Source organism: Macrosteles quadrilineatus, unplaced genomic scaffold, assembly GCF_028750875.1.
Source record: "Macrosteles quadrilineatus isolate MER2022 unplaced genomic scaffold, UCM_ALF_1.0 Scaffold_1__1_contigs__length_201487025, whole genome shotgun sequence".
NCBI classification, from domain to species: Eukaryota; Metazoa; Arthropoda; class Insecta; order Hemiptera; family Cicadellidae; genus Macrosteles; species Macrosteles quadrilineatus.
In genome coordinates, this window is record NW_026542594.1 from 17,026,285 (window position 1) to 17,047,404 (window position 21,120).

The 21,120-nt window shown below is 36.2% G+C and overlaps 1 protein-coding gene across 1 annotated transcript; it reads left to right on the forward strand.

Annotated features, from left to right (window-relative positions):
- Nucleotides 1-10,837: 10,837 nt before the first annotated feature.
- Nucleotides 10,838-20,550, forward strand: LOC128994894 (protein-lysine N-methyltransferase EEF2KMT). Its single transcript, XM_054419725.1, has 5 exons — nucleotides 10,838-11,070; nucleotides 14,096-14,242; nucleotides 15,424-15,609; nucleotides 19,929-20,220; nucleotides 20,399-20,550. Exons 1-5 carry the CDS (start codon nucleotides 10,984-10,986, stop codon nucleotides 20,548-20,550), a joined length of 864 nt encoding a protein of 287 aa, XP_054275700.1. The 5' UTR covers nucleotides 10,838-10,983.
- The last annotated feature ends 570 nt before the right edge of the window (nucleotides 20,551-21,120 follow it).

Below are 21,120 nucleotides of genomic sequence, written 5' to 3' on the forward strand. Positions count from 1 at the left end.
CAAATAGGTTCATCTTCAAAGATATTCCACCACACCTTAACTGCTTCTAGCTAAAAAAATCCAACTGTAAACTAAGTTTCTTTATTTACAACTAGCTGTTTGCCCGTTCTACGTACGGGAACCTTGTAGTAAGTTGAAACCTTATGTTCGGAACAGGAGTTGGTTTGCATATTTAGTGTGCATTTTTCCAGATATGCTGGCAAAACTATTACTGTATAGGAACACATATAAACCTTCGCAAATACAATATCTGACAGTTTCAAAGCCAAAACGAATGCTTCGCAATTAAATGTCACCCGATCGTGTTAGTCCATATTTTATATCTAATGATAAAAGGAATTGCTTTATAGATATATGAGGCATAGCCCTAAGGTAGGCCTGTAATTGAAAGTTACTTTTGACACTGGTTAAAAGTAGTTAAAATACTACCTCAACCTCACTACTGCACACTTTACTTTACTACTTTACTTTTAAAAAAGAGGTTGGCGGCCGGCGGCCTCTTTTAAACTTGCATTTGCCCGTCCACATAGACTAACCGCCCGTGCGTGGAGCGTTTACAGCAAAGCAAGGCGGTACAGTACAAAAGTGAACTGTACTGATAAATTTTAGTGGCAGTGACCAGGATCCAAACCCACGACATCGCTGCCTTCGGCCCGAAGTCCGCGACGCAACCGAATGAGCCACCGACTCACTAATTCACTTTATTTGAGTTGAAATTTTCATTAACAAAGGCGCTCTTGTCTTTTCCACGAAACACTGAGAAATAAGGACATTAATGCGTTACCAACAGACATACACACACAAATACAAAATTGAATTAGGGGGTTTGCTACGCTTTAACCAAAGCAAATTACAAACAAAATAATTATTTGAATGTTTTGATAGTGTCATCAAATGTTATGATAATCGTCTTTAGGCCTAATCAAAACTGTAAAATTGGTGTGTAAATCCGTTGGCAAATATATAAATAAGTAAATAAATACACAGTCCACAAAACATTGATACGTTATCAACGCCAAGCTTTAAAAATTCATGATGGTTTGATAAAAAAAATCTTTTATTATACAGTTAGACATCAATTAAATTTAATAAGGAGAAGAATTTAATAAGGTGCAGCACTAACGATAACTATAGTTGTAAATAGTGATTTGTTTGTACGTAAAAATGATTCTTACTGCTACCACCGGTTCTAAGGAAAAGTAGCAGTGCCAAAAACCAACGTTTACATTTAAGAAAAGAACTATATTACTTACGACCTATTTGAACTGTCCTTCTAATCAAACTGTATTATAGCTGTTAATCCGTTGGCCAATACATAAATAAATAAATACACAGGCCACAAAACATGTAACATGCAACGTTAACAATGTAAAGCTTTAAACACTCACTATGGTTTGCTCAAAAAAACTTTCACTTAATGTGGTGCAGTACCAAAGTTATTAATATCCCTTGGTTTTTTTTTAGTTTTCGAAAATCAAAGTTATTTCCCATTAATAGCATTATTTGTAAGCAAAATTTAATGTTAACATATTAATGACAGTTTGAAGAAACCACATTTATCCTAACAAAGGTTTCTTATTTAAAAGATTACGTAATCTCTAAACGATAATCGGTACATATATCTAGCAAATATTCGGAGGAATGCTTCTTAAGTAGGAAAAGTACCGATATCGTTGTCGAAATGTAAGTACCAAGATGATTCGTTGTCGAAATCAGAAAGATCTACCAAGATCGCAGCAACATCCACGATCACCCACTGCAGTTGTGATTTTTTACTTTGCACTTAACACAACTGTCCTTGAAGCGCCGTCAATGAGTGGAAACCTTTTTTTAAGCTATTGGTGACGATGATTAAAAAAATGTAAGTTTCCCAGCACTAATACAACACTGATTCGCAGTATTTTCCCCGGTTATCAAAACTCAAGAACAATCGTTGCACTTGCGATTAATTTAGCCGGTTAAGTAAGGCACAACGTTTTTAATCTCTCTTGGTTTGGATATGCTAAAAAATTTGATCGGAAATGGTTGCGGTATTTGTAAACAACTTTTAATGTAAACATATCATATGTGACAGCTAGAAGTGAGAACTAATCCAAACAGTTGATCGTTATTTTATAAAAGCAATAGTAAACATTGGGATAAAATTTGACAAAAATCGAACAAAATTGTGTTTTTGATGGTTTGTTATTTTGTTTTCAAAGAAGCGAGGCCATGTTTTTATAGCCAAAGACACTCTCGCCAATCCAGTGAATACAGAAAAATAATTGGAATCTTGATCTGTACTGTAGTTTTCAAGGAGTAGGCCGCGTAAAATGACATTTTGGCGTTACAGACGAAACCACAGAATGGACAGACAAACAGACATACAGACAGAAATTGAGATAAGACTCGTTTCGGCTTTCTTAGGCTATGAAACGAAAAAATAACCAAAAACTGCATGATTCTAAGCAATGTACAGACAAAACTGTAATTTTATTTATATAGATGAACTATATTTCATCCTTACTTACAGCTCCTTTGTTTGCCCACTTGTCAGCTCAGCTCCCTCATTAACAGCAATACCTTTGTATCCTGGAACCCAACTAAGGACAACATTTTGATATCAGCTGCCCGAATAAAAAAACAAAACTTAATCTCAGTCGAAAAGGAAAAAACAAATGGATGAACAATGAGATAATAGCTGCAAAGGAAAAAATGTTCAAACAATACTCTGTATGGAGGCTGACAGGAATGGTATCTAAAGAATTATACCTAAAGCTTAAAGATAAATATAAAAACAAAATGCAGTAAAGTAAAATAAAATGGGCACACGATTGCATATCCAGCTCAAGAAATAAATCTAAAGACTCTTGGAAGATTATAAACAGCATTAGGCCAAAAGAAAATTCAGACTGTAATAACATTATACTGATTATTGACGGTAACAAAATAGAAAATCCTATAGAAGTGTGTGAAACCTTAAATGACTATTTTGTTAATGTTTCGAAGCTTGTTAACAAGGATCAGGAAACCCATGCCTTATCTGGTTTTAGAAGGAATGGCACTGCTGAACTTGGACAATTTCATTTGATTACATCTGCTTATCTTCTGGATTTGTTCTCAAAGCTACCATCTAAACACTCTAGTGGTGTAGATCGAATCAGTATGCATGTCCTAAAATATTGTAGGGAGGAAGTGGCAGTTCCTCTTACCCACATAGTCAATTTTTCACTGACATCTGGAATTTTCCCTCAGAATTGCAAAATTGCAAAAATAAAACCAATTTTTAAAAAGTCAGACAGAACTGCTCCGGGGAATTATCGCCCAATCTCTCTCCTACCAGTCGTTTCAAAATTGATTGAGAAAGTTATTGTTTCGGAGCAACTTAAAAACTTCTTGGAAAAAATAACATATTGTGTGACAGACAATATGGTTTTAGACGCAACAAATCAACAAAATTGGCACTCATTGATTTCATCAATAGCAGTATAGACGCAATGGAGGCTGGAGAAACAGTAGTTGGTTGTTTTGCTGATCTCTCCAAAGCCTTCGATTGTGTTGAACCTGCGATTCTATTGGAAAAATTGGCATCAATTGGAATCTCAGGACTTGCGCTGAAGTGGCTCGCATCCTATATGAGCAACCGATTCCAAGTCACTGAGATTCAAAAAAACACAAATTCAAAAACTGAAAGAATTTTCATCAACAAAAAACTGATCTTCAATGGCGTCCCTCAGGGATCTGTCCTTGGACCTCTCCTTTTCTTGGTCTACATCAACAACATTACAGATACTGTTCCGCAGGACAGCGTCTACCTCTTTGCGGATGATACAACGTTGTTCGTAAGGGGGACTGACGACGCGGCCCTGGAGAGAAATAAAGAGAAGATAAAGAGCAAATGATCTGGCTGACTTTTTTCCTCAAACAAACTCAAATTAAATTCACAAAAAACAGGATACAAGTGTATCCAAACTGCAAAAAGACAAATTTAAAAAATAATAGGACTCCGAACCTATTAATTGGAGAGGATCAAATTCAAATTTCAAAAACTGCCGACTTTTTGAAAGTGAGATTGGACGATAAATTGAGCTGGGATGCACAAATAAAAAAAACTGGAGGGGTCAATGGCTCGAGGGGTCTTTGTACTTCGAAGAATAAGGACCTTCGGAAACCTGGCTCTCTCTAAACTTGTGTATTTTTGCCTAATAGAAAAGCACATTTTGTATTCAATCATCCTATGGGGAGCTGTGAAGAAGAATATTGACCAGATCTTTGTTTGGCAGAACATGGCAGTAAGAGCAATCTTGGGAATGCCGCCTCGGACCAGCTGCAAAAATGTTTATAAAGAACTTGCCTTTCTCACAGTCCCTTCACTTTCTATCTATGAATCAGCTTGCTATATCAAATCACAGAACATTAAACCAACTTTTACAAATCACACTTACAACACACGAACAAAGGGCACACATGCAGTCCAACATAAACTCACAAAATTTGAACACAAACCAGATTACATGAGAATGAAATTGTACCAGGCCCTACCGAAAAAATTACTTGAAATTCAGAGCTTAACAAAATTCAAATCAGAGTTAAAAAATATCTAGTTAAGTATAGAGGACATAGACAGTTACCTAGACGGTGACAAAAATTAGTATCAAGTTGGTTATTCTTTGTATTAACCCTGACCTGTCCAATTCCTTAAGGCAAAGGACTACGGACGGAGAGATCATGTATCATGTATGTATCATGTGTTGTTATCTCCCAGGGATTTTATGGCCTGAGGACAGGACAGTCCCATACAGCCTTAAAGGTAAAAGTAAAAACTGTCAAGTGCCGTTAGTGCTGCTATGATGCCCGAGTTCATGTATATAGTGTGGCCTGTCAGACCACGCTTCAAACTCACTCTTGTACACTCGGACAGGGCAACAACTTCTGCCTCTGCCTGGAATACAGTGGCCAGTTCCCCCAGGCTTACGCAAAACTGCGCCTTGGGTCTGACTCCATATATTCCCACCCCAGTGCCCGTTGGTAGGTAAACTACTATTACACTACAGTCGTGATATAAGTTGAAAAAGCGTGGCTACATGGTATGAGTTATAGTAAGCCAGTTTTTTTAGGCTACTTGACTTCTACTTACTACCATAGACTAACCAACACAGTATGTTTTATCTATGTTACTACTTTGTTCTGTGTTTTTTTTTTTTTTTTTTTTTTTTGTTATTGTTTGGTGGTTGGTTGGTTAGTTCTTGGTTCTTGGCGTTCTTGGTTCTTGAATGCCGTTTTGCGCTTAATTACGCTTTTTGCTCGGATTTTGGGGGGATGCGCGGATTTTTGTGCGGATTAGGCTTGTGAGCGGATTTTGCGCGGATTTCACCCAATTGTAAAGTATTTTAAAATATATGGGAATTTCAACGGGAAATCGGGATACTTTGTTTTGTACTTTGTGACTCAAGAGGAGCACTTTATGAGTATATGAACTAAGGATTATAGTGCATTCAAGAATGATCGATGATGTTTTTTGAGTATATTTAATGTTCTCTTTACTCTCTTTACTTCTAGGTCTACGTCCATAGGTTGTCACTTCTAGAGATTTAATCGTTTTCTAGGGATATTTTACTACCCGTTCTTTTTTTTATAACAATTTTACTAACCGATCAGCATTACATTGCTATACAGGTTAGGTATAGTATAAGAAAGAAAAAAATAACATTATTAATTATATTAACATAGGTCAGCTATGGCTAGCCCCTCAGGCACTTATTGTCACTGTTTTAGCGGGTCGGACTGTAAAGGTGCTGTCCACCAATGAAACACAAATGAAAAAAATTGTTATAGTAAAACATCTTGAGGCAATCTGGGTTTTAGTCGGAGTCTCTGGATTTCAGAAGGTTGGCCTGTGCCAATGCTGCTGGTTAATGGACGTTTTGTAAATAATTTTGACGTAATTTTCTTGATAAAATCTTCTATAGGTTTTATTCCCAGTTCTAAATGTATTTGACGGGTTCGAATATACCAGGGACATTTTAGAATTATCCTTAAAACTTTATTTTGAAATGTTTGCAGTTTACGAATCGAGCTTGTTGAAGCAGTTCCCCATACTGGACAGGCGTATAACAATAGTGGACGTAGAAGTGTTTTGTATAGAAGGGTTCCATTCTTAATAGACATACATGATTTTTTGTTGAGGAAACAATTTTGATAATCTGCCATAAGCCAAATTCAATTTTTTATTAATATGAAATTTCCAATTTAACTTTCGGTCGAAGTATACACCTAAATATTTTATTGCTTGGTCAGGAGGGTTCCATGCAATCTGTTCACCTAGAATTTCTAAATTTGGAGGATCTAACGGTTTTCGGAGGGTAAAAATCTACCCGTTCTAGTGATTTTCCTCTAGACGTTGGTTTGTGGCAATACTGCTAACCAAACCAAACCAAACAGGCAAACAAAACAAAGTACCAACCAACAGAAACAAAACAAACTAACCAACTTTATAATATTTGATACTACAATAAATTAATGTATTAGTTTAGTTTTGAAAAGAATAATTGACATACAATAATGCACTTTCATTCTCAAAGGTAACATCGTCCATCAGGCTGAGGCTAGTTTGAAAACAAAAAGTAATATTTTTTTGTGGTTTTGTGGACATTGTTTTCCAATTTCGTTTGTTTGTATGGCTCACAAACAAGAGAAAACCCACAACTCCCTGCCTTAATTTACCTCTAACCCCATATTTTAGGAGAATATTACATTTTATTGATTTCTAAAACTTTTAACTGCTATAGGTAAAGTTTGTTCAGAACAATAAGTTTAGTTAAATTGAATATGTAATTTTTAAATTTTCGTATTAATGCAATTTTTTTTTACAGCATTTATTTCTGGTTCAATGTAGACATTATACACAGAAGTGTTAACAAAATTAAAAAGAAATTAACTATGCAATATCATTATATTTTTTTCACTTAATATTTGTTTTTGTATCTGTTCAATCAATATTGAAAGCACACATACGGTAAGTGTAAACCTCCTGTAACATATTTTGAGTGTTACATTTCGTTATAGGTGAAAAAATTAATGTAAAACTTGTTTTCTATAGCCCAGGCAAATTAGACATATATGCTCCCCAAAAAATCGTCTAAAGCTGGAAAGTGTTTTAATACCTTTTGGGGGTCCCAAACAATAGTCCTGTAAGTTTGCGACGGATTCTGACGTCTGCTTAAGTTTTGGGAGTCGAAAAACTATGAAAATTTTGCACTTTTTTCAGTTTTTCGCTTATAACTGCTAAATGACGAATCCTACGGAAATTGTTGTTCAAAGGTGTCTTTTAGTACATAACATTCTGCGTCGATTGGTGTAAAATACATTGAAATCGGCCGAGTGGTTTAGCCGCTGTAGCTTTTCAAAGTTGGGATATTTTCATCAACATGGTAAAAAAGTTGATTATTTGATCGGTTTTCGGCTTACAACTCCTTAACGACGCATGCTATACAAAAATGCACCTGTAGATAGTTTGAAGAACACAAAATTCTGAGTAGAATGTTTATTAATTCTTCAATACCCGCAATCGATTGTTAAAATTGGGAAATTTCACTAAATTTGGTTACAACGTAGATTCTGTCCTTTAAATGGATTATGAACTATTAGATAGTGGTTTATTCCATGGCAATCATCCAGAGGTTTATCCAATAACGTGTGAAGAGAGTAAGACGCCCTATGTAATTTTAAGTCTGATATTGTTGTCTGAGGTTCCGAAAATTCTAGGATTCATTTCAACCTCGCATTTATAGGATTCATTCTTCAGTTTTCGGCTCACATCTTCTAACGAAGCATGCTATAGAAAAAATGTACCAGTAGTTAGTGTGAAGAACATAAACGTCTGCGTAGAATGCTTTTCAATTCATTAAGATCGGATTCAATAGATCGAATGCTTGTCAAGTTTCTTTGCTGACGGAAACTTTCCAAAATTGAAAGCTATACTGAAGAAAAACAGGCCATGCTGCACTACGGGCAGAACAATACTACGTCACAGTGGTGGATAATTGTACTAAAATCTTACCGTTTAAATCTGTCAAACAACCAGCTTAATTACCAAAAACATAGGGGATAAGGCAGTGAATGCATCAATGAATCTATTTACTAGTGTTACGTCATGGATCCAGCAGCATGGCCTGTTTTTTTAGCGGGGCCTTGTCTGAACACGTCCATAACCAATAGTTAAACTACAATCACAAAATAAATGTACTATTATTTATTGTTATTTTCAGTGCAACACAGGTTTAAATGTCAAATTAAAACACCCAATTTTCAACAATATTAAACAATTTAATTTATTTTCTAGCAGCTGAACGGTGAACTGGCTAATGCTAAATATACACTTTTTATTGAACAATGAAATTTTACAATTAAAGCATGGCAAAAAGTATTGGTCCGGATTATGGCGTAATATGACCATTGAACAAGTAAGTACTCATGAAAGCAACATCTTATTGTGGATAGCTATTCCGAAATTTGGGGATTAACGATGGGGACCTAGATGGATCGCTAGCATGCCAATCACAGTGAATGTTACCCATCAAATTGAGGGATATTGTGGGATCACCTTTTCAACATATTATCAGCACGTTGACAATATAAACTCCATCAGGGATACAGTGGGATAAAAAAGAAATTCATCAAATGGTTCCAGTGTCACGACCAATTTACTAAAAATAGTTCCCTCATGTCTACAGTTCAGGAGTTATCCCATATGATAGCATCAACACGAGATATAAAAAGCATAATGAAAATAAATCAATCAATCAATTATTGAGATGGGGACGCCACCTAGGAGCGTATTTTAACCCAAATATGAGTGAAGGATGAGTGTAGAATGGTGTGTGATGACCTGTGTAGCTTTGTTACTGACTAAGATCAGCGGTTTCGGCGCAGCTTCCAAGAAAATCGTAAATAGGCAAGCCTATATTGATCATTAACTGTGCAGAAAAAAAGGAAGTGGTGACCTTGCGAGCTGTGAAGGCACCAGTAAAGATTCAAGAAGAATCTGCCCCCATCAGTCAGCACTCGATATTCCACATTAAATCCAAGCCTCAATTTGAATCATACTTTAGATTACAAATAGGTCCGTACTCCGTACCCACTAGCACTGTTTGATGACGAAAGCGTGATGTGGAAGAGTAGAAAATTTTAACTATTCATGCTGTTCACTCCAATCGATGTGGATCTCACTGTGTTCTGACGGGTTACAACGCTTGGCGAAGGTGCAGAAGCAGGTTGACCCTGTACATGGATGGGAGCAGAAATTGCCCATATCAAATGAGGTTTGGCCTCTTCTAGAGGACACTTTCAAAACTAATTTTGACTTAATTCTTACTACTAAAGGGGCTGCTATCCACCAATCCTTTAGAGCTCATTTAAAAGTGTACTCAATCCAGAGAGATGGGTATGGAAAATTAACGCCAATGGGTTAACTCCCATCACTACGGCTAATCCACCGGTTCGACAAGAACTTCTATCCTGTAACTTCCTATTTCGACTATAGTGTACATGTAAAAAAAGGTTTACATTAACCTTCTTCTTTTCAAATTCAATGGTGCTTTCTTCTGAAAGACTAGAAAGGGCCACGATTATCTCAATTCGATATATGAAAAAAAGATGGTAGGGTATACCGAATGTCTCCATTTGCGACAAATAAGAACAAGAAATGAATCCTTATTCTTAACATACCAATGATGAGAAGTAAAGAAGTTATATGGTGAAATCTACGAAGACTCCCAATAGTTTTCTCAAAATAGGCGAAATCCATAATGAGACAATGTACATTATCATCTTTCGTTTATTTAATAAAATCTTTATCTTTGTAATATCATATGTTAGAATCGCTTAAAATGTGTCCAGGGATGGGAGGTTGGGACGAATCCTAGAATTTTTTGTAACCTCAGATAAGAATATTAGGTTTAAAATTACATAGGGGGTCTTGTTCCTTTCACAGCTTCTAGGATAAACCTCTGGATGATTGCCATGGAATAAACCACTATCTAATAGTTCATAATCCATCCAGGACAGAATCTAAGTCGGGGCTATAGAATACTATATAAGTTATAACCAAATTTAGTGAAATTTCCCAATTTTAACAATCAATTGCGGGTATTGAAGAATTAATAAACATTCTACTCAGAATTTTGTGTTCTTCAAACTATCTACAGGTGCATTTTTGTATAGCATACGTCGTCAAGGAGTTGTAAGCCGAAAACCGATCAAATAATAAACTTTTTTACCATGTTGATGAAAGTATCCCAACTTTGAAAAGCTACAGCGGCTAAACCACTCGGCCGATTTCAATGTATTTTACACCAATCGACGCAGAATGTTATGTACTAAAAGACACCTTTGAACAACAATTTCCGTAGGATTCGTCATTTAGCAGTTATAAGCGAAAAACTGAAAAAAGTGCAAAATTTTCATAGTTTTTCGACTCCCAAAACTTAAGCAGACGTCAGAATCCGTCGCAAACTCACAGGACTATTATTTGGGACCCCAAAAAGGTATTAAAACACTTTCCAGCTTTAGACGATTTTTCGGGGAGCACTACCTTTTTTTAGTCTAATTTGCCTGGACTACTAGCACTATATTATTAGACGCAGGTTAATTTACAGAGTGCGCGGATTGTGTACGTATTTTTAACGTATTGTGCGCGGATTAGAGAGGAAAAAGCGGGATTTTTATGCTTGTGAGGACGGATTTCTTCCGGAGCTGTGTGGCAACACTGGACTGGCAACACTGTTGGTTGCTTGGTTCTGTTCTGTTTGTTTGTTTGTTAGTTAGTTTGTTTGTGTTTTGTGGTGGTGCGTGGTGCGTCTGTCTGTGTCGGTTCGGACTTCGGTGGGTGTGTCGGTGTCGGTCGTCGGTCCATTTTCAATCAAAATAGTTTATAATAACGATAGACATGATTTTTTCATATAATAATTTTTGAAAGTAATTTATGAAATATCAAGACTCAAAGCTATGATACAAGAATATGAAGCAGATTGTATAGCGGTGGTTCAAAAGTGTTTTCTCAGCGGTAGCAATTTAAAATTTTTGGATTGGGAGGTTAGGATGTAACTTAAACCTAAGAAAGAACTTAACAGTATGCTAGGCCTACATTCATTAATTATTAATAATTTAAGGTATAATAGTTAGAAGGCTGCACTTAAGTTTACGCCCCACATTTACATTGCATGGGATAACATAGACATTTATTGATTGAAGAAATTTGTTAGGCTACATATAAGCTTAGCCTAAGTTAAGTTTTAGGTCTATCCTAGGCTACAGGCTCCTCCTGTCCTCCATCCTAGGCTACACCTCATAAAAGGAACTCCATTACTCACAGTGTGTTTTAAAGACAGAGCCTTCTACTCGCTCAAGGAGTAGCCTATGCCTACTTTAAAGACGTCCTACTATGGTTAGGTTGAATCACGCCTGTCCACAGCCTCAGTGTTAACTACAGTATTACCGGTATGCTTAAAATCCTAATTAGTAAGACTTTCGTGACTCTTGGTTTGGTTCTGCTGGAAGCCATTGGTCTTAACCCATTGGAGACTTGGTTTTGAGTTCAATAGCATAGCCTTTAGAATCCATTAAAAAATGGCTAATTTGCAATGTTTCAGTTAAAAGTTCATAAAAAATTGGCTTTTTAACTTAAATAGATAAAAGTTGTATGTAAATTAATCAAAATAAAATTTCCTATTGTAAAAAACATGTTTCAAGTAAAAAATAACAATAATAATTTTTTTAAATCTTTCAAAATGAAAATTAAAAAAAATATAGGCCTATATATATTTTTCAAAAGCAATGTCAAAGAATTTAGTATAAATATTTTTATTTTACTATTTCTTGCTTTTATTCTCTTACTTTATTCAATTCCCTACATAAAAATGTTTAATTTGTAATTAGGCTATATCTACAATAGTCTATGTTTTACAGCTATTTATGTAAAACACGGTCTACCCTCTCATCACCACTAGTCCTACGCCGCCCGATTCGCCGTCACTTTCACTGTCATTTTCGCACTAAAGTCTGTCAATCTCACTCGAGAATATGCGATCAAATTAGTTTGGATGGCCCCCCATTTATAAATAATAAGTAACTAAATTATAATGACTTATCACCACTGAAAGTACGAACCCAAACAAACACAAAGGTCTGAAAATCAATAATGTAAACAATCACGTCACATCTGTTGCACCATATTGTCAACCGTACAAATGAAAATAACATCCCTTGTCAGTTTCTAATATTACAGAGAGAGTAAGAAAACTATTTTATTGTAAAACTGTAGACTTATAACAAATAAAACAAATCAGCTGTTACGTAATGACAACTTTCAATGACGTAATATTTTTACACTTTTTGTTACTTGTTTTCTCCTTATTACTTTTAACTTAGTTTATTCTTAAATAATCATTTTTTTATTTAAACTACCTATAACTCTTGAGAAACATTTCAATAAATAAAACTTAGTAACTACGCAACAATTAATTATTTAAAAAATCAATAATAATGCTATGTCGTCATCATGAGATAGTCTCGTGATGAGGCTTTTGGGCCAACATAACCCATCACGAGACAGTCTCATGCAAAGTCTCCAATGGGTTAAACCAGTTTGAAGCTTCTAGTAAGTTCAGTTCAGCTCCTGCTACAGACTGATCAACCAGCAGTCCTCTTGACACAAGGGTGGTATCATCAGCGAACAGTAACACATTTCCGGTCTTGTGGAGGTCGCTTGCGGGACTCCATAAGCTACCTACAACTTAAAGGTGCTGAAATTGCCCCCTCCATGGCGACCACCTGCTGTCTGACCGTAAAAATAGGATTCATCTGTTCTGAGAACACACTGCCACCTACTTCATAAAACTCATACTTCCTAACTCACAGGGTGTTGTTGACACAATCAAATGTGCGGCTTTGATTGCACAATTTGAGGGTGACTGTGTTACAAGCCTCAAATGCCTTGCCAACCAAACCTGCATGCCTCATGATCTAATGAAGTTGTGAACTGGTTTTTACGGAATCCGTCAGCAAGTTGTTTGACTCCAGGTGTTCACAAAGCCTCCTAGTCATCAGAGCCTTATCTTATCTAACAGAGGCAGGCCAAGACCATAATGCACTTCATCTGTAAAGTCAAATTATTACGCACCCCAGACAGTTGTTTCATTGATAGACCCTGACTCTGTGCACAGTTGGCATTTCTCATAAAGCAATCAATGAATCATAATGTTAGGCTATATTATTCTGGTAGGTTTTTATATCCAAACCACTTCTAATAATTTTTTTATTCCTCTTCTTTTGTAGGCCTAATGGCTACCCTCAAGCACCCATGTTACCTGAGTCAATCAACTCTCATGTTTTCAAGTTTTTAACACTTTTATTGAGCCCAAGACAACAATCTTTATATAAATAAATATGTATTTAGGCCTACTGTCTTCGCAATCCTTGTTTGGTTTTAGCACTACGGCCGTTTCGGAGATTACTCCATCATCGGGTGTATTCGTACACTAAACTAAAGTACTGTTGTAAGCCTACATTTTTCCAGTCGTCCACCTACTCTTGCAGTGATAAGGCTCGTTCAGTTTGTCACCAGTTTTATAGCCGTGCACGTGCTTAAATGTTTTTGTGTTGTATATGTACTATTTATAATTGAACAATGAAAATGAAAAAATCCCGTGAAAAATTTAAATACAACAGTATTTTAGTTTAGTGTACGACTACACCCGACGATGGAGTGATCTCCGAAACGGCCATATGCTGTAACCAAACAAGGATTGCGAAGACAGTAAGTAGGCCTACATATATATTTATTTCTATACACGCAAACTGCCACTGAAAAATCAATCTTTATACACCCTACTCTCAGATAGTAAGTTACAGTGATGGTATTGAGCTGTTGAATGCATGACAGTAAAACTAAAACAAATCTCTTACAACAACAACAACTCCAACTAAGAACTAAATGTTGAAAAATGTTGATTAAGTTATGAATTCCCAAACGGTGTTATGTATATAATTGTACACTAATTTTAAGGAGCTGTCATAAGTTTCTATTGTTTTAAGTGAAATGTTAAACTTTTATTTCCAGAAACTTATAAACTACATCAGAGGCAACAAAGACCCAGTATCTCTCCAGGAGAATATACTGTCAGCTTCAGTACTTCATCCTTGCAACTTGCATCACCCAATCAAAAAAGATTTCCAGCGTATTTTCTTGAAAAAAATAATATCTGAGGTAAACCTTGTGCAAGCAGTTTGTAAGTTATTAGCGTTATTAGGTAGCGCCTCTCATAGGCTATTTCTGTAGTTAAGCCATAGGCTAAGTTATTTCTGTAGGTCTCTTAGTATGGACCCGGGACTGATTTTTTTTTGTCGAGGTTTCCAGAGGAGGCTAAAAATACCATCCATTATAATAGAATATATATTTTTATTTATATATGCGTGACCTTTATCATGATAACATCAAGCAAAAATGATGTGAATGCATCGAAGACTTGGTATGTGATTAGCACAAAACCAAATAAGTTACGGTAGGCCTACTGGAAACCTAGTCGTAAAAACTAAATTTTTAAGACTTAAGCTACTTAAATAATGTAATAGATTGGTTGATAAATTTTAGCACACCGATAAACATGCCTATTGCAGAAAATATGCAGTTTAAATATATTGTTCCATTCATTATCCTTGATAGACATTAACACGTTTGCGGCGGCACGTCAAATGGCGGGCTTATCCCCAGTGCGGCGCAGCCCTCAGCATCGAACAAACCCGATTACCGCGTGTGATTGGCTTTCCAATTTCGGTCTGACAAATAGCAAATAACGTGCGAGGATGTCCTGCTTTACAACGAGAGTCGACGTAGTTCGCTAAACACCCACAGATAGCAGCACTGCTTGGAACGTAGCCGGTCCCATTGGAATTGTATTGCCAAATGGAGGGATAAAGACGGGACAAAAAGTCGATTTTGAGATTGCCAGACGGGGATTTCACGGGGAAATTTATTACCAACCTACACCATCAACAAAGTACAGTATACTATTGAGCAGTGCTGTGCGAGGTTTCAAGTTTCTAGCTCTAATCCTGGCTTATAAAAATAAATCATTTCGTACTGCTATGCAGCTTGGGAGCGATCGCACCCACCAGAATGGCATTAGGGTTCCGTATGGGAGCGATCGCTCCCATGCCGCCGAGAACGTGTTAATAGCCAAAGGTGTAATTCATGACTACAGGGAGGAGGAATATTTAAGTTACTGCAAGTTAAATGCAAAGCTATGCTTACTGAAATGACTGTCTTAAATTTGCTACGGAATATATTTAAATAAACATGATAACCACAAAGAGTTATCAAAATGCATTTCCAATCAGCGTACACATAGTTTCACAGTAGCCAATATAATTTGTTCTTTACAATTGCAGTTGGAAAACTGTGGACAAGAGGTTAGTGAGAACCTGTACAAGGAGTATTTGAGCAAACTTAACAACAGTTCTGAACCAGAGGAGTATCACTACAGACATTTCACAGTAGTACATGACAAAACAATCACAATACGAGAGAAGATCAGTTTTGTCAGTGGTGGGACGACAGGTTTAGCTACGTGGGAGGTTTGTATACTTGGTATATTTTAGACATATAATCTGTAGGTTGTTGAACCATATTTTGTTGTCCTATCAATTGGATCAAATCTTCACCCGTCACAGGGTAGTTTTAATGATGTTCTATCAATATTCAATAGGTAAATGTTTAATATACCTGGGTTTGGACTGATCCACCACAAAGCAGAACTACGGGCGCTGTGCGACGTCGCAGAAAAACGTTGAGGGCTGCAGAAAGCCCAGCCTGCCTGACTGGTTGTTTTTATAATATTTTTTTTTTTTAATTAAAATTATTTATTTTGACGGGCAAAGCTAGGGCCACATGGCCCTTCCTACAAAAACCTGTAGGTATAAGTTTCTGCAGGAAATGCTACATAACAATAAAAATTTTTTTTCGCAGAAAATATTTCTGTAGAAAGGCAACAACTTTATTTCTGCAGAAAAATTCTCTGTTCTGCAAACATTAACACTACAAAATGTCATGCATTACATAAACAAGCTGCGACGTCAATATTCCGTATATCGTCGTAGAAAAGAACGCATAGAATAACCAAATTACCAAAGTGATACAATTTAATAACAGTAGGCGTGGCGTATTCGGAAAACTTATTTATTTACAAATATTCATTAAAACTATCACAAACGCGGTTCATTTACGTACACAAATTAGACCGCATAAGCCTGAAGAAAATTGATTTATTTTCAAAGTCCGTTGCAGAAAGTTTAAAACCGTTCTGCTTTGGCACCTGCCCCTACAGGCCATTGCTGTGCACAAAAAAACAATATGGTTCCAAACAATCTTATTACTAAAAGCTCAGGCAGTGGCATACCGAGGGGGGGGGGGCGGTCCGCCCAGGGCCCCACAGCAACATAGGCTCCCAAATCAGGCCTATGACAAACGTCAGACAAGGCGATTGCTGAGGATCTCGACCTGAAAAGGGGCCTCACTTGGGGCCTCGAAAGTATGTTTTTTCTCTTAGAAAATACATTTTGCCAATAATCCATTAGAATTAGGGCGTACAACTTTCCGAATCAAATTTATATTCTCAAGATCGCCAAAATCGTCTGCAACGATTGCGTGGTCAAAATTCATAACTCCTGCGATCGCGGGTGTTGATAATCAGGTCTGGCAACCGCAAAAGATATTCGAGATTTCAAGATTCAACGATTTCTCAGAGACCACAGAGACGTTCATGATTTCGCCGTGTTATTGGGAGACTAAGATGATGTCCTCACAAATGGAAGTTGTTCAGAATTTGGCCACGGTCGTAATAGGCGGTAATGTCCTCGCGATGGCGCAAGATGTTCATTATTTCACCGTGGACGTAGAATACGTTCACGATTCCTTACGATAGCGGAAGATGCCCATGATTTTACCTTCACCAAGACTGCAAGGGACTCAACTAAAAATGTTTCTTAACCAAGGACAATTTTGTTAATTTTCTATTCTGTTTCGTATTCACGATTCTGCCACGATAGCGGGGGACGATATCCCTTGTTCGCAGGAAATGTTAATGATTTCATCTTAAATGGCAGGAGACGTAGAATATATCCCCGCGACCATGAAAGATATTCTCTATTTCACCATCAATCTCAAAAGATAACCACTATTACTTTGCGACCGCGTGAGACAAAGATGAAGACCCTGCAAACACGGAAGTCGCTCATGATTTCATAGTTACCGAGGACAATATCGTTCATTTTTGCCGCAATTGCAGAAGGCTTTTGGACTATTAATAAGACAATTTATTTATACAAAATATAATTATAATATAAATATATTATTATATTATATTATATTATATTATATTATATTATTATGTGCTGTGCGACCTATCCAGCGCTTTTGACTGTGTTAACCATGACATTTTAATTGAAAAGCTAGGCAAAATTGGAGTTATAGGAAAAGAGCAACTGTGGTTTTCTTCCTATTTAACTAATAGATACCAGAGAACTAAAATCAGCAAAAATGGTCAACAAGTAAATTCATCTTGGGATAAAGTGCAATGTGGTGTGCCACAGGGGTCAATATTGGGTCCCTCTTTGTTTTTAATCTATGTAAATGATCTGCCAAATATAACAAAGATGAAACTTTTTCAATATGCAGATGACACAATGCTTTTGTGTAGAGGACCCACTATTGACGTCCTGCAGACTAGCATAGACAAAGAATTCTCTGCTCTGGGTAACTGGTTCCGGGCAAATGGTCTGGCCCTAAATGTGGAAAAAACCCAAATTATAAACTTTTCAGCTAACTACAGGGAAGATGATTCAAATCACATTATCCTTTCAAATCATCAATTATCTCCACAACAAAATGTAAAATTCCTTGGATTAATTTTGAATAAAAATCTTAACTGGGCATCTCAAATTGAAAATTTAAGTAAAAAATTAGACCCTTGCATTTTCTCAATAAGAATAATCTCACAAGTAACGAATCTAGAAACCCAGCTAATAATATATCATGCATATTTCTCATCATTAATGACATATGGTATCTTGATCTGGGGTAACTCTCCTCATTCAAAAAAAATTTTTAAATTACAAAAAAAAGTAATACGAATTATTGGCAAAGTTCCCTCTAGAACCCCTAGTAAAAAACTGTTTCAAAACTTTAAAGTTCTTACTTTTTACGATCACTATATTTTGGAAATAGCATGCTGGGTCCATAGAAACCTCTCTACTTTTATGGAGACCCAAACTCAACATAATTACAATACAAGAAAAAAGAATATTATCAAACCTGTAGCTCATAATTTACAAATATTCGAGTCATCACCACAATACATTGGTCCAAAAATCTTAAATAACTTACCAACAAGTTTAATTACTCTAGAAAATCCCTATAAGTTTAGACTTTATTTAAAAGAATGGCTCAAGACTAAATCTTTTTTTTCATTGGCAGATTATTTTAAGGGCTGCTGGAATTAGGTATAAGTAAACCTTCACACTCCTGCTGGCTCAATTTTTTTGTCATGTAACAATGTTGTATTTTGGAAAGATTCAGTTGTTTTATGTAAATACAGATGTATTAGTTTTATCTATTAGTTTTAAGTCTTTATTTAACCATTGACAATATGTCCTGTTATTATAATGTAATGACGTGTAACTCAATAAATAAATAAATAAATAAATATTACTGATTTTTATAACAAAGATATTATCTCTTGAATAAAAAAACGATTAAAAGGAGTGACAGTTAAATGTCAGTGCTCGTGCTCATTTTGAATCTCCAGCTCATAAAAACATAAAAAGTTTTAGAGGAAAATTTAATTTAGCATTATAACATTTTTCTTAAATAAAAAAATAAGTTACCATCTACATTTAGAGTAGTTGAAGTAGCCTACATGAACCTATACGCTAATTTAATCAGTGATACAGTAAAAAATAGTGAAATTGGTGTAAATACCTGCTTTAGTAATCCTGATTGTTGCTAGTGTCGCAACTAGTTTCGACTTTCTCCAAAATCATCTTCAGGCCTCAAGGATGTAAAAAGGGTGGTCTTGAGATGATTTTGTAGAAAGTCTAAACTAGTTGCGACACTAGCTACAATCAGGATTACATCAAAGCAGGTATTTACACCAATTTCATATATTCAACGTAATCCAGAGGATATAACTTCTAAAATGAAAAGAAATAGGTTTAGACAATATGTGAATAAAGGTTTATTAGTTCGGATAAGCCGACATGGGCAATGAGCCTGTGGTCAAGTGTGGATAAATTAAAAAATTAGTTAAAGGAGATAATAAGAGTGATTCAAGGAGATATTAACAAAATATGGGTGAAATTGATTCATATGAATTGGTGAGAAAATAAGCTACAAACTAAATTATAAAGTTGCACAATCGAGTAAAAAAAAATACTTGTTGGCAACAGATAAGTCCACGGCTGACTAAGGAGGTTAGGATGGGGTGGTGGGGCAGTGGAGAGTGAGTACAAGCAATACAAAACCTATAAGAAGCGCAATGCCTTTGTTAAAAACTCAGTCTGGGAATATTTGAATTTCGGATAGTTCCTGCAGCAGCCACTACGTAGACTATTGCGAGCGTTCAGCCAAGTCAGCTGATTGAATGAGAGAGTGAGACAAAGAATCGGCTTAGGAGGAGAGAGAGATAGATAGAGTAGCGCAGCTGCCGCACGAGCAATCCTGGCGGTGGCCGCGCGAAGTTCATTTCGGCAACAAAATTCCACGCTTACTTTTCTTCATAAGCATTTTGCTTCTTAAAGGGTTTGTATTCATTGGTACAAGTCAGGTCTGATGTAGATCTTTAAACAACACCTCCCTCCACTATTCATACAGAGTCTAAATAGCAACACTATCTTCTCAGGGTGGCCTGGCGCTGGCACAGTGGTGTTTACACAACTCATTACTGCTCCGTTCTAAACGTGTGTTGGAGCTGGGTTGTGGCCTAGGACTCACTGGCTTGTCTGTCTCTCTTGTGTGCCGTCCACTCTCCTACACATTCACTGACCATCATCCCTCAGTACTGCAAGCTGTAGAGTACAACATTCAGCTCAACAAACAATTGCTGAGTGAGACTTCTGTCAAAACTGAGCTGTTGGACTGGGAATATATTGCAAACTATTTGGACACAGAAATAGATGTTGTTTTGGCTGCAGGTTAGTAGGTATAGAAGTGTACTTTAATAATTGTCAATATTTTTTAATTAATGAGGTCAATTGTAAGAAAAAACTGTGGTCCTAAATTTCCCTTAAATAAAATAAGTGTTATTATTCATTATTTCCACCCAGCTTCAGCTTCACCAAATACCATAGAATAATCTTTATTATGTTTCAGATGTAGTGTTTGATGAGAGGCTGTTCCCATCACTTGTAAACACTTTGTACCATTTCCTGAAAAACAAAACAACATTTGCTGTCTTAGCTTGTACTGAAAGGAATCCTCAAACCCTCTCTACTTTCCTGACCAATCTCGGTAAGTTTCAATAATTTGTTATGGTTGTTATTATAGTTTGGTCCTATAAATTTCTTTCAGACCAAACGTATGTCTTGAAAGGCTGATGTTTATCCTAGGTTTAAGATTCCTCTAAAACAGTGATTCCCAAACTTTGGGTCGCAACTCACTGGTGGGTTGTGGGAGCACTTTTTGTGGGTTGTGAGAATGAATCAAATATGAATATGTTTTTTACCCAGTACCAAAAAATTTGATGATTTTTTACTGTACTGATTTACTGTAATTTACTGTACACAGACAGTCTGGTGAGCAGCACCATACCACACTGCATTGCAAGGGACAGTACATTTAAATATAAATTTAATTGTGATTTCTATCTCTCAACTAGGGATTCAAATTTATATAGGTACTTGGGTCATTATTATTTCCGAATACCAGTTGGACTTTCAGTTTAGTATTTAAATCTTTGTAGAGACAGACAATTTCATTTTAATTTTGCGATTGTGAAATATGTCTGCAAAATCTTTAAGGTCTATTTGCAAAATCTCAACAATCTTCAACTAGCCGTACCAAGCAAATTCTAGTTTCGACAAATCGTAACAACG

Bases quoted from the DNA above. Each gene is read 5' to 3' on its own strand.
- LOC128994894 (XM_054419725.1), top strand. From the start codon at position 10,984: ATGATACAAGAATATGAAGCAGATTGTATAGCGGTGGTTCAAAAGTGT. The intron at 11,071-14,095 runs GTTAGGATGTAA...TTTTATTTCCAG, and splicing joins TAAAATTTTTGGATTGGGAG to AAACTTATAAACTACATCAG. The intron at 20,221-20,398 runs GTTAGTAGGTAT...ATTATGTTTCAG, and splicing joins AGATGTTGTTTTGGCTGCAG to ATGTAGTGTTTGATGAGAGG.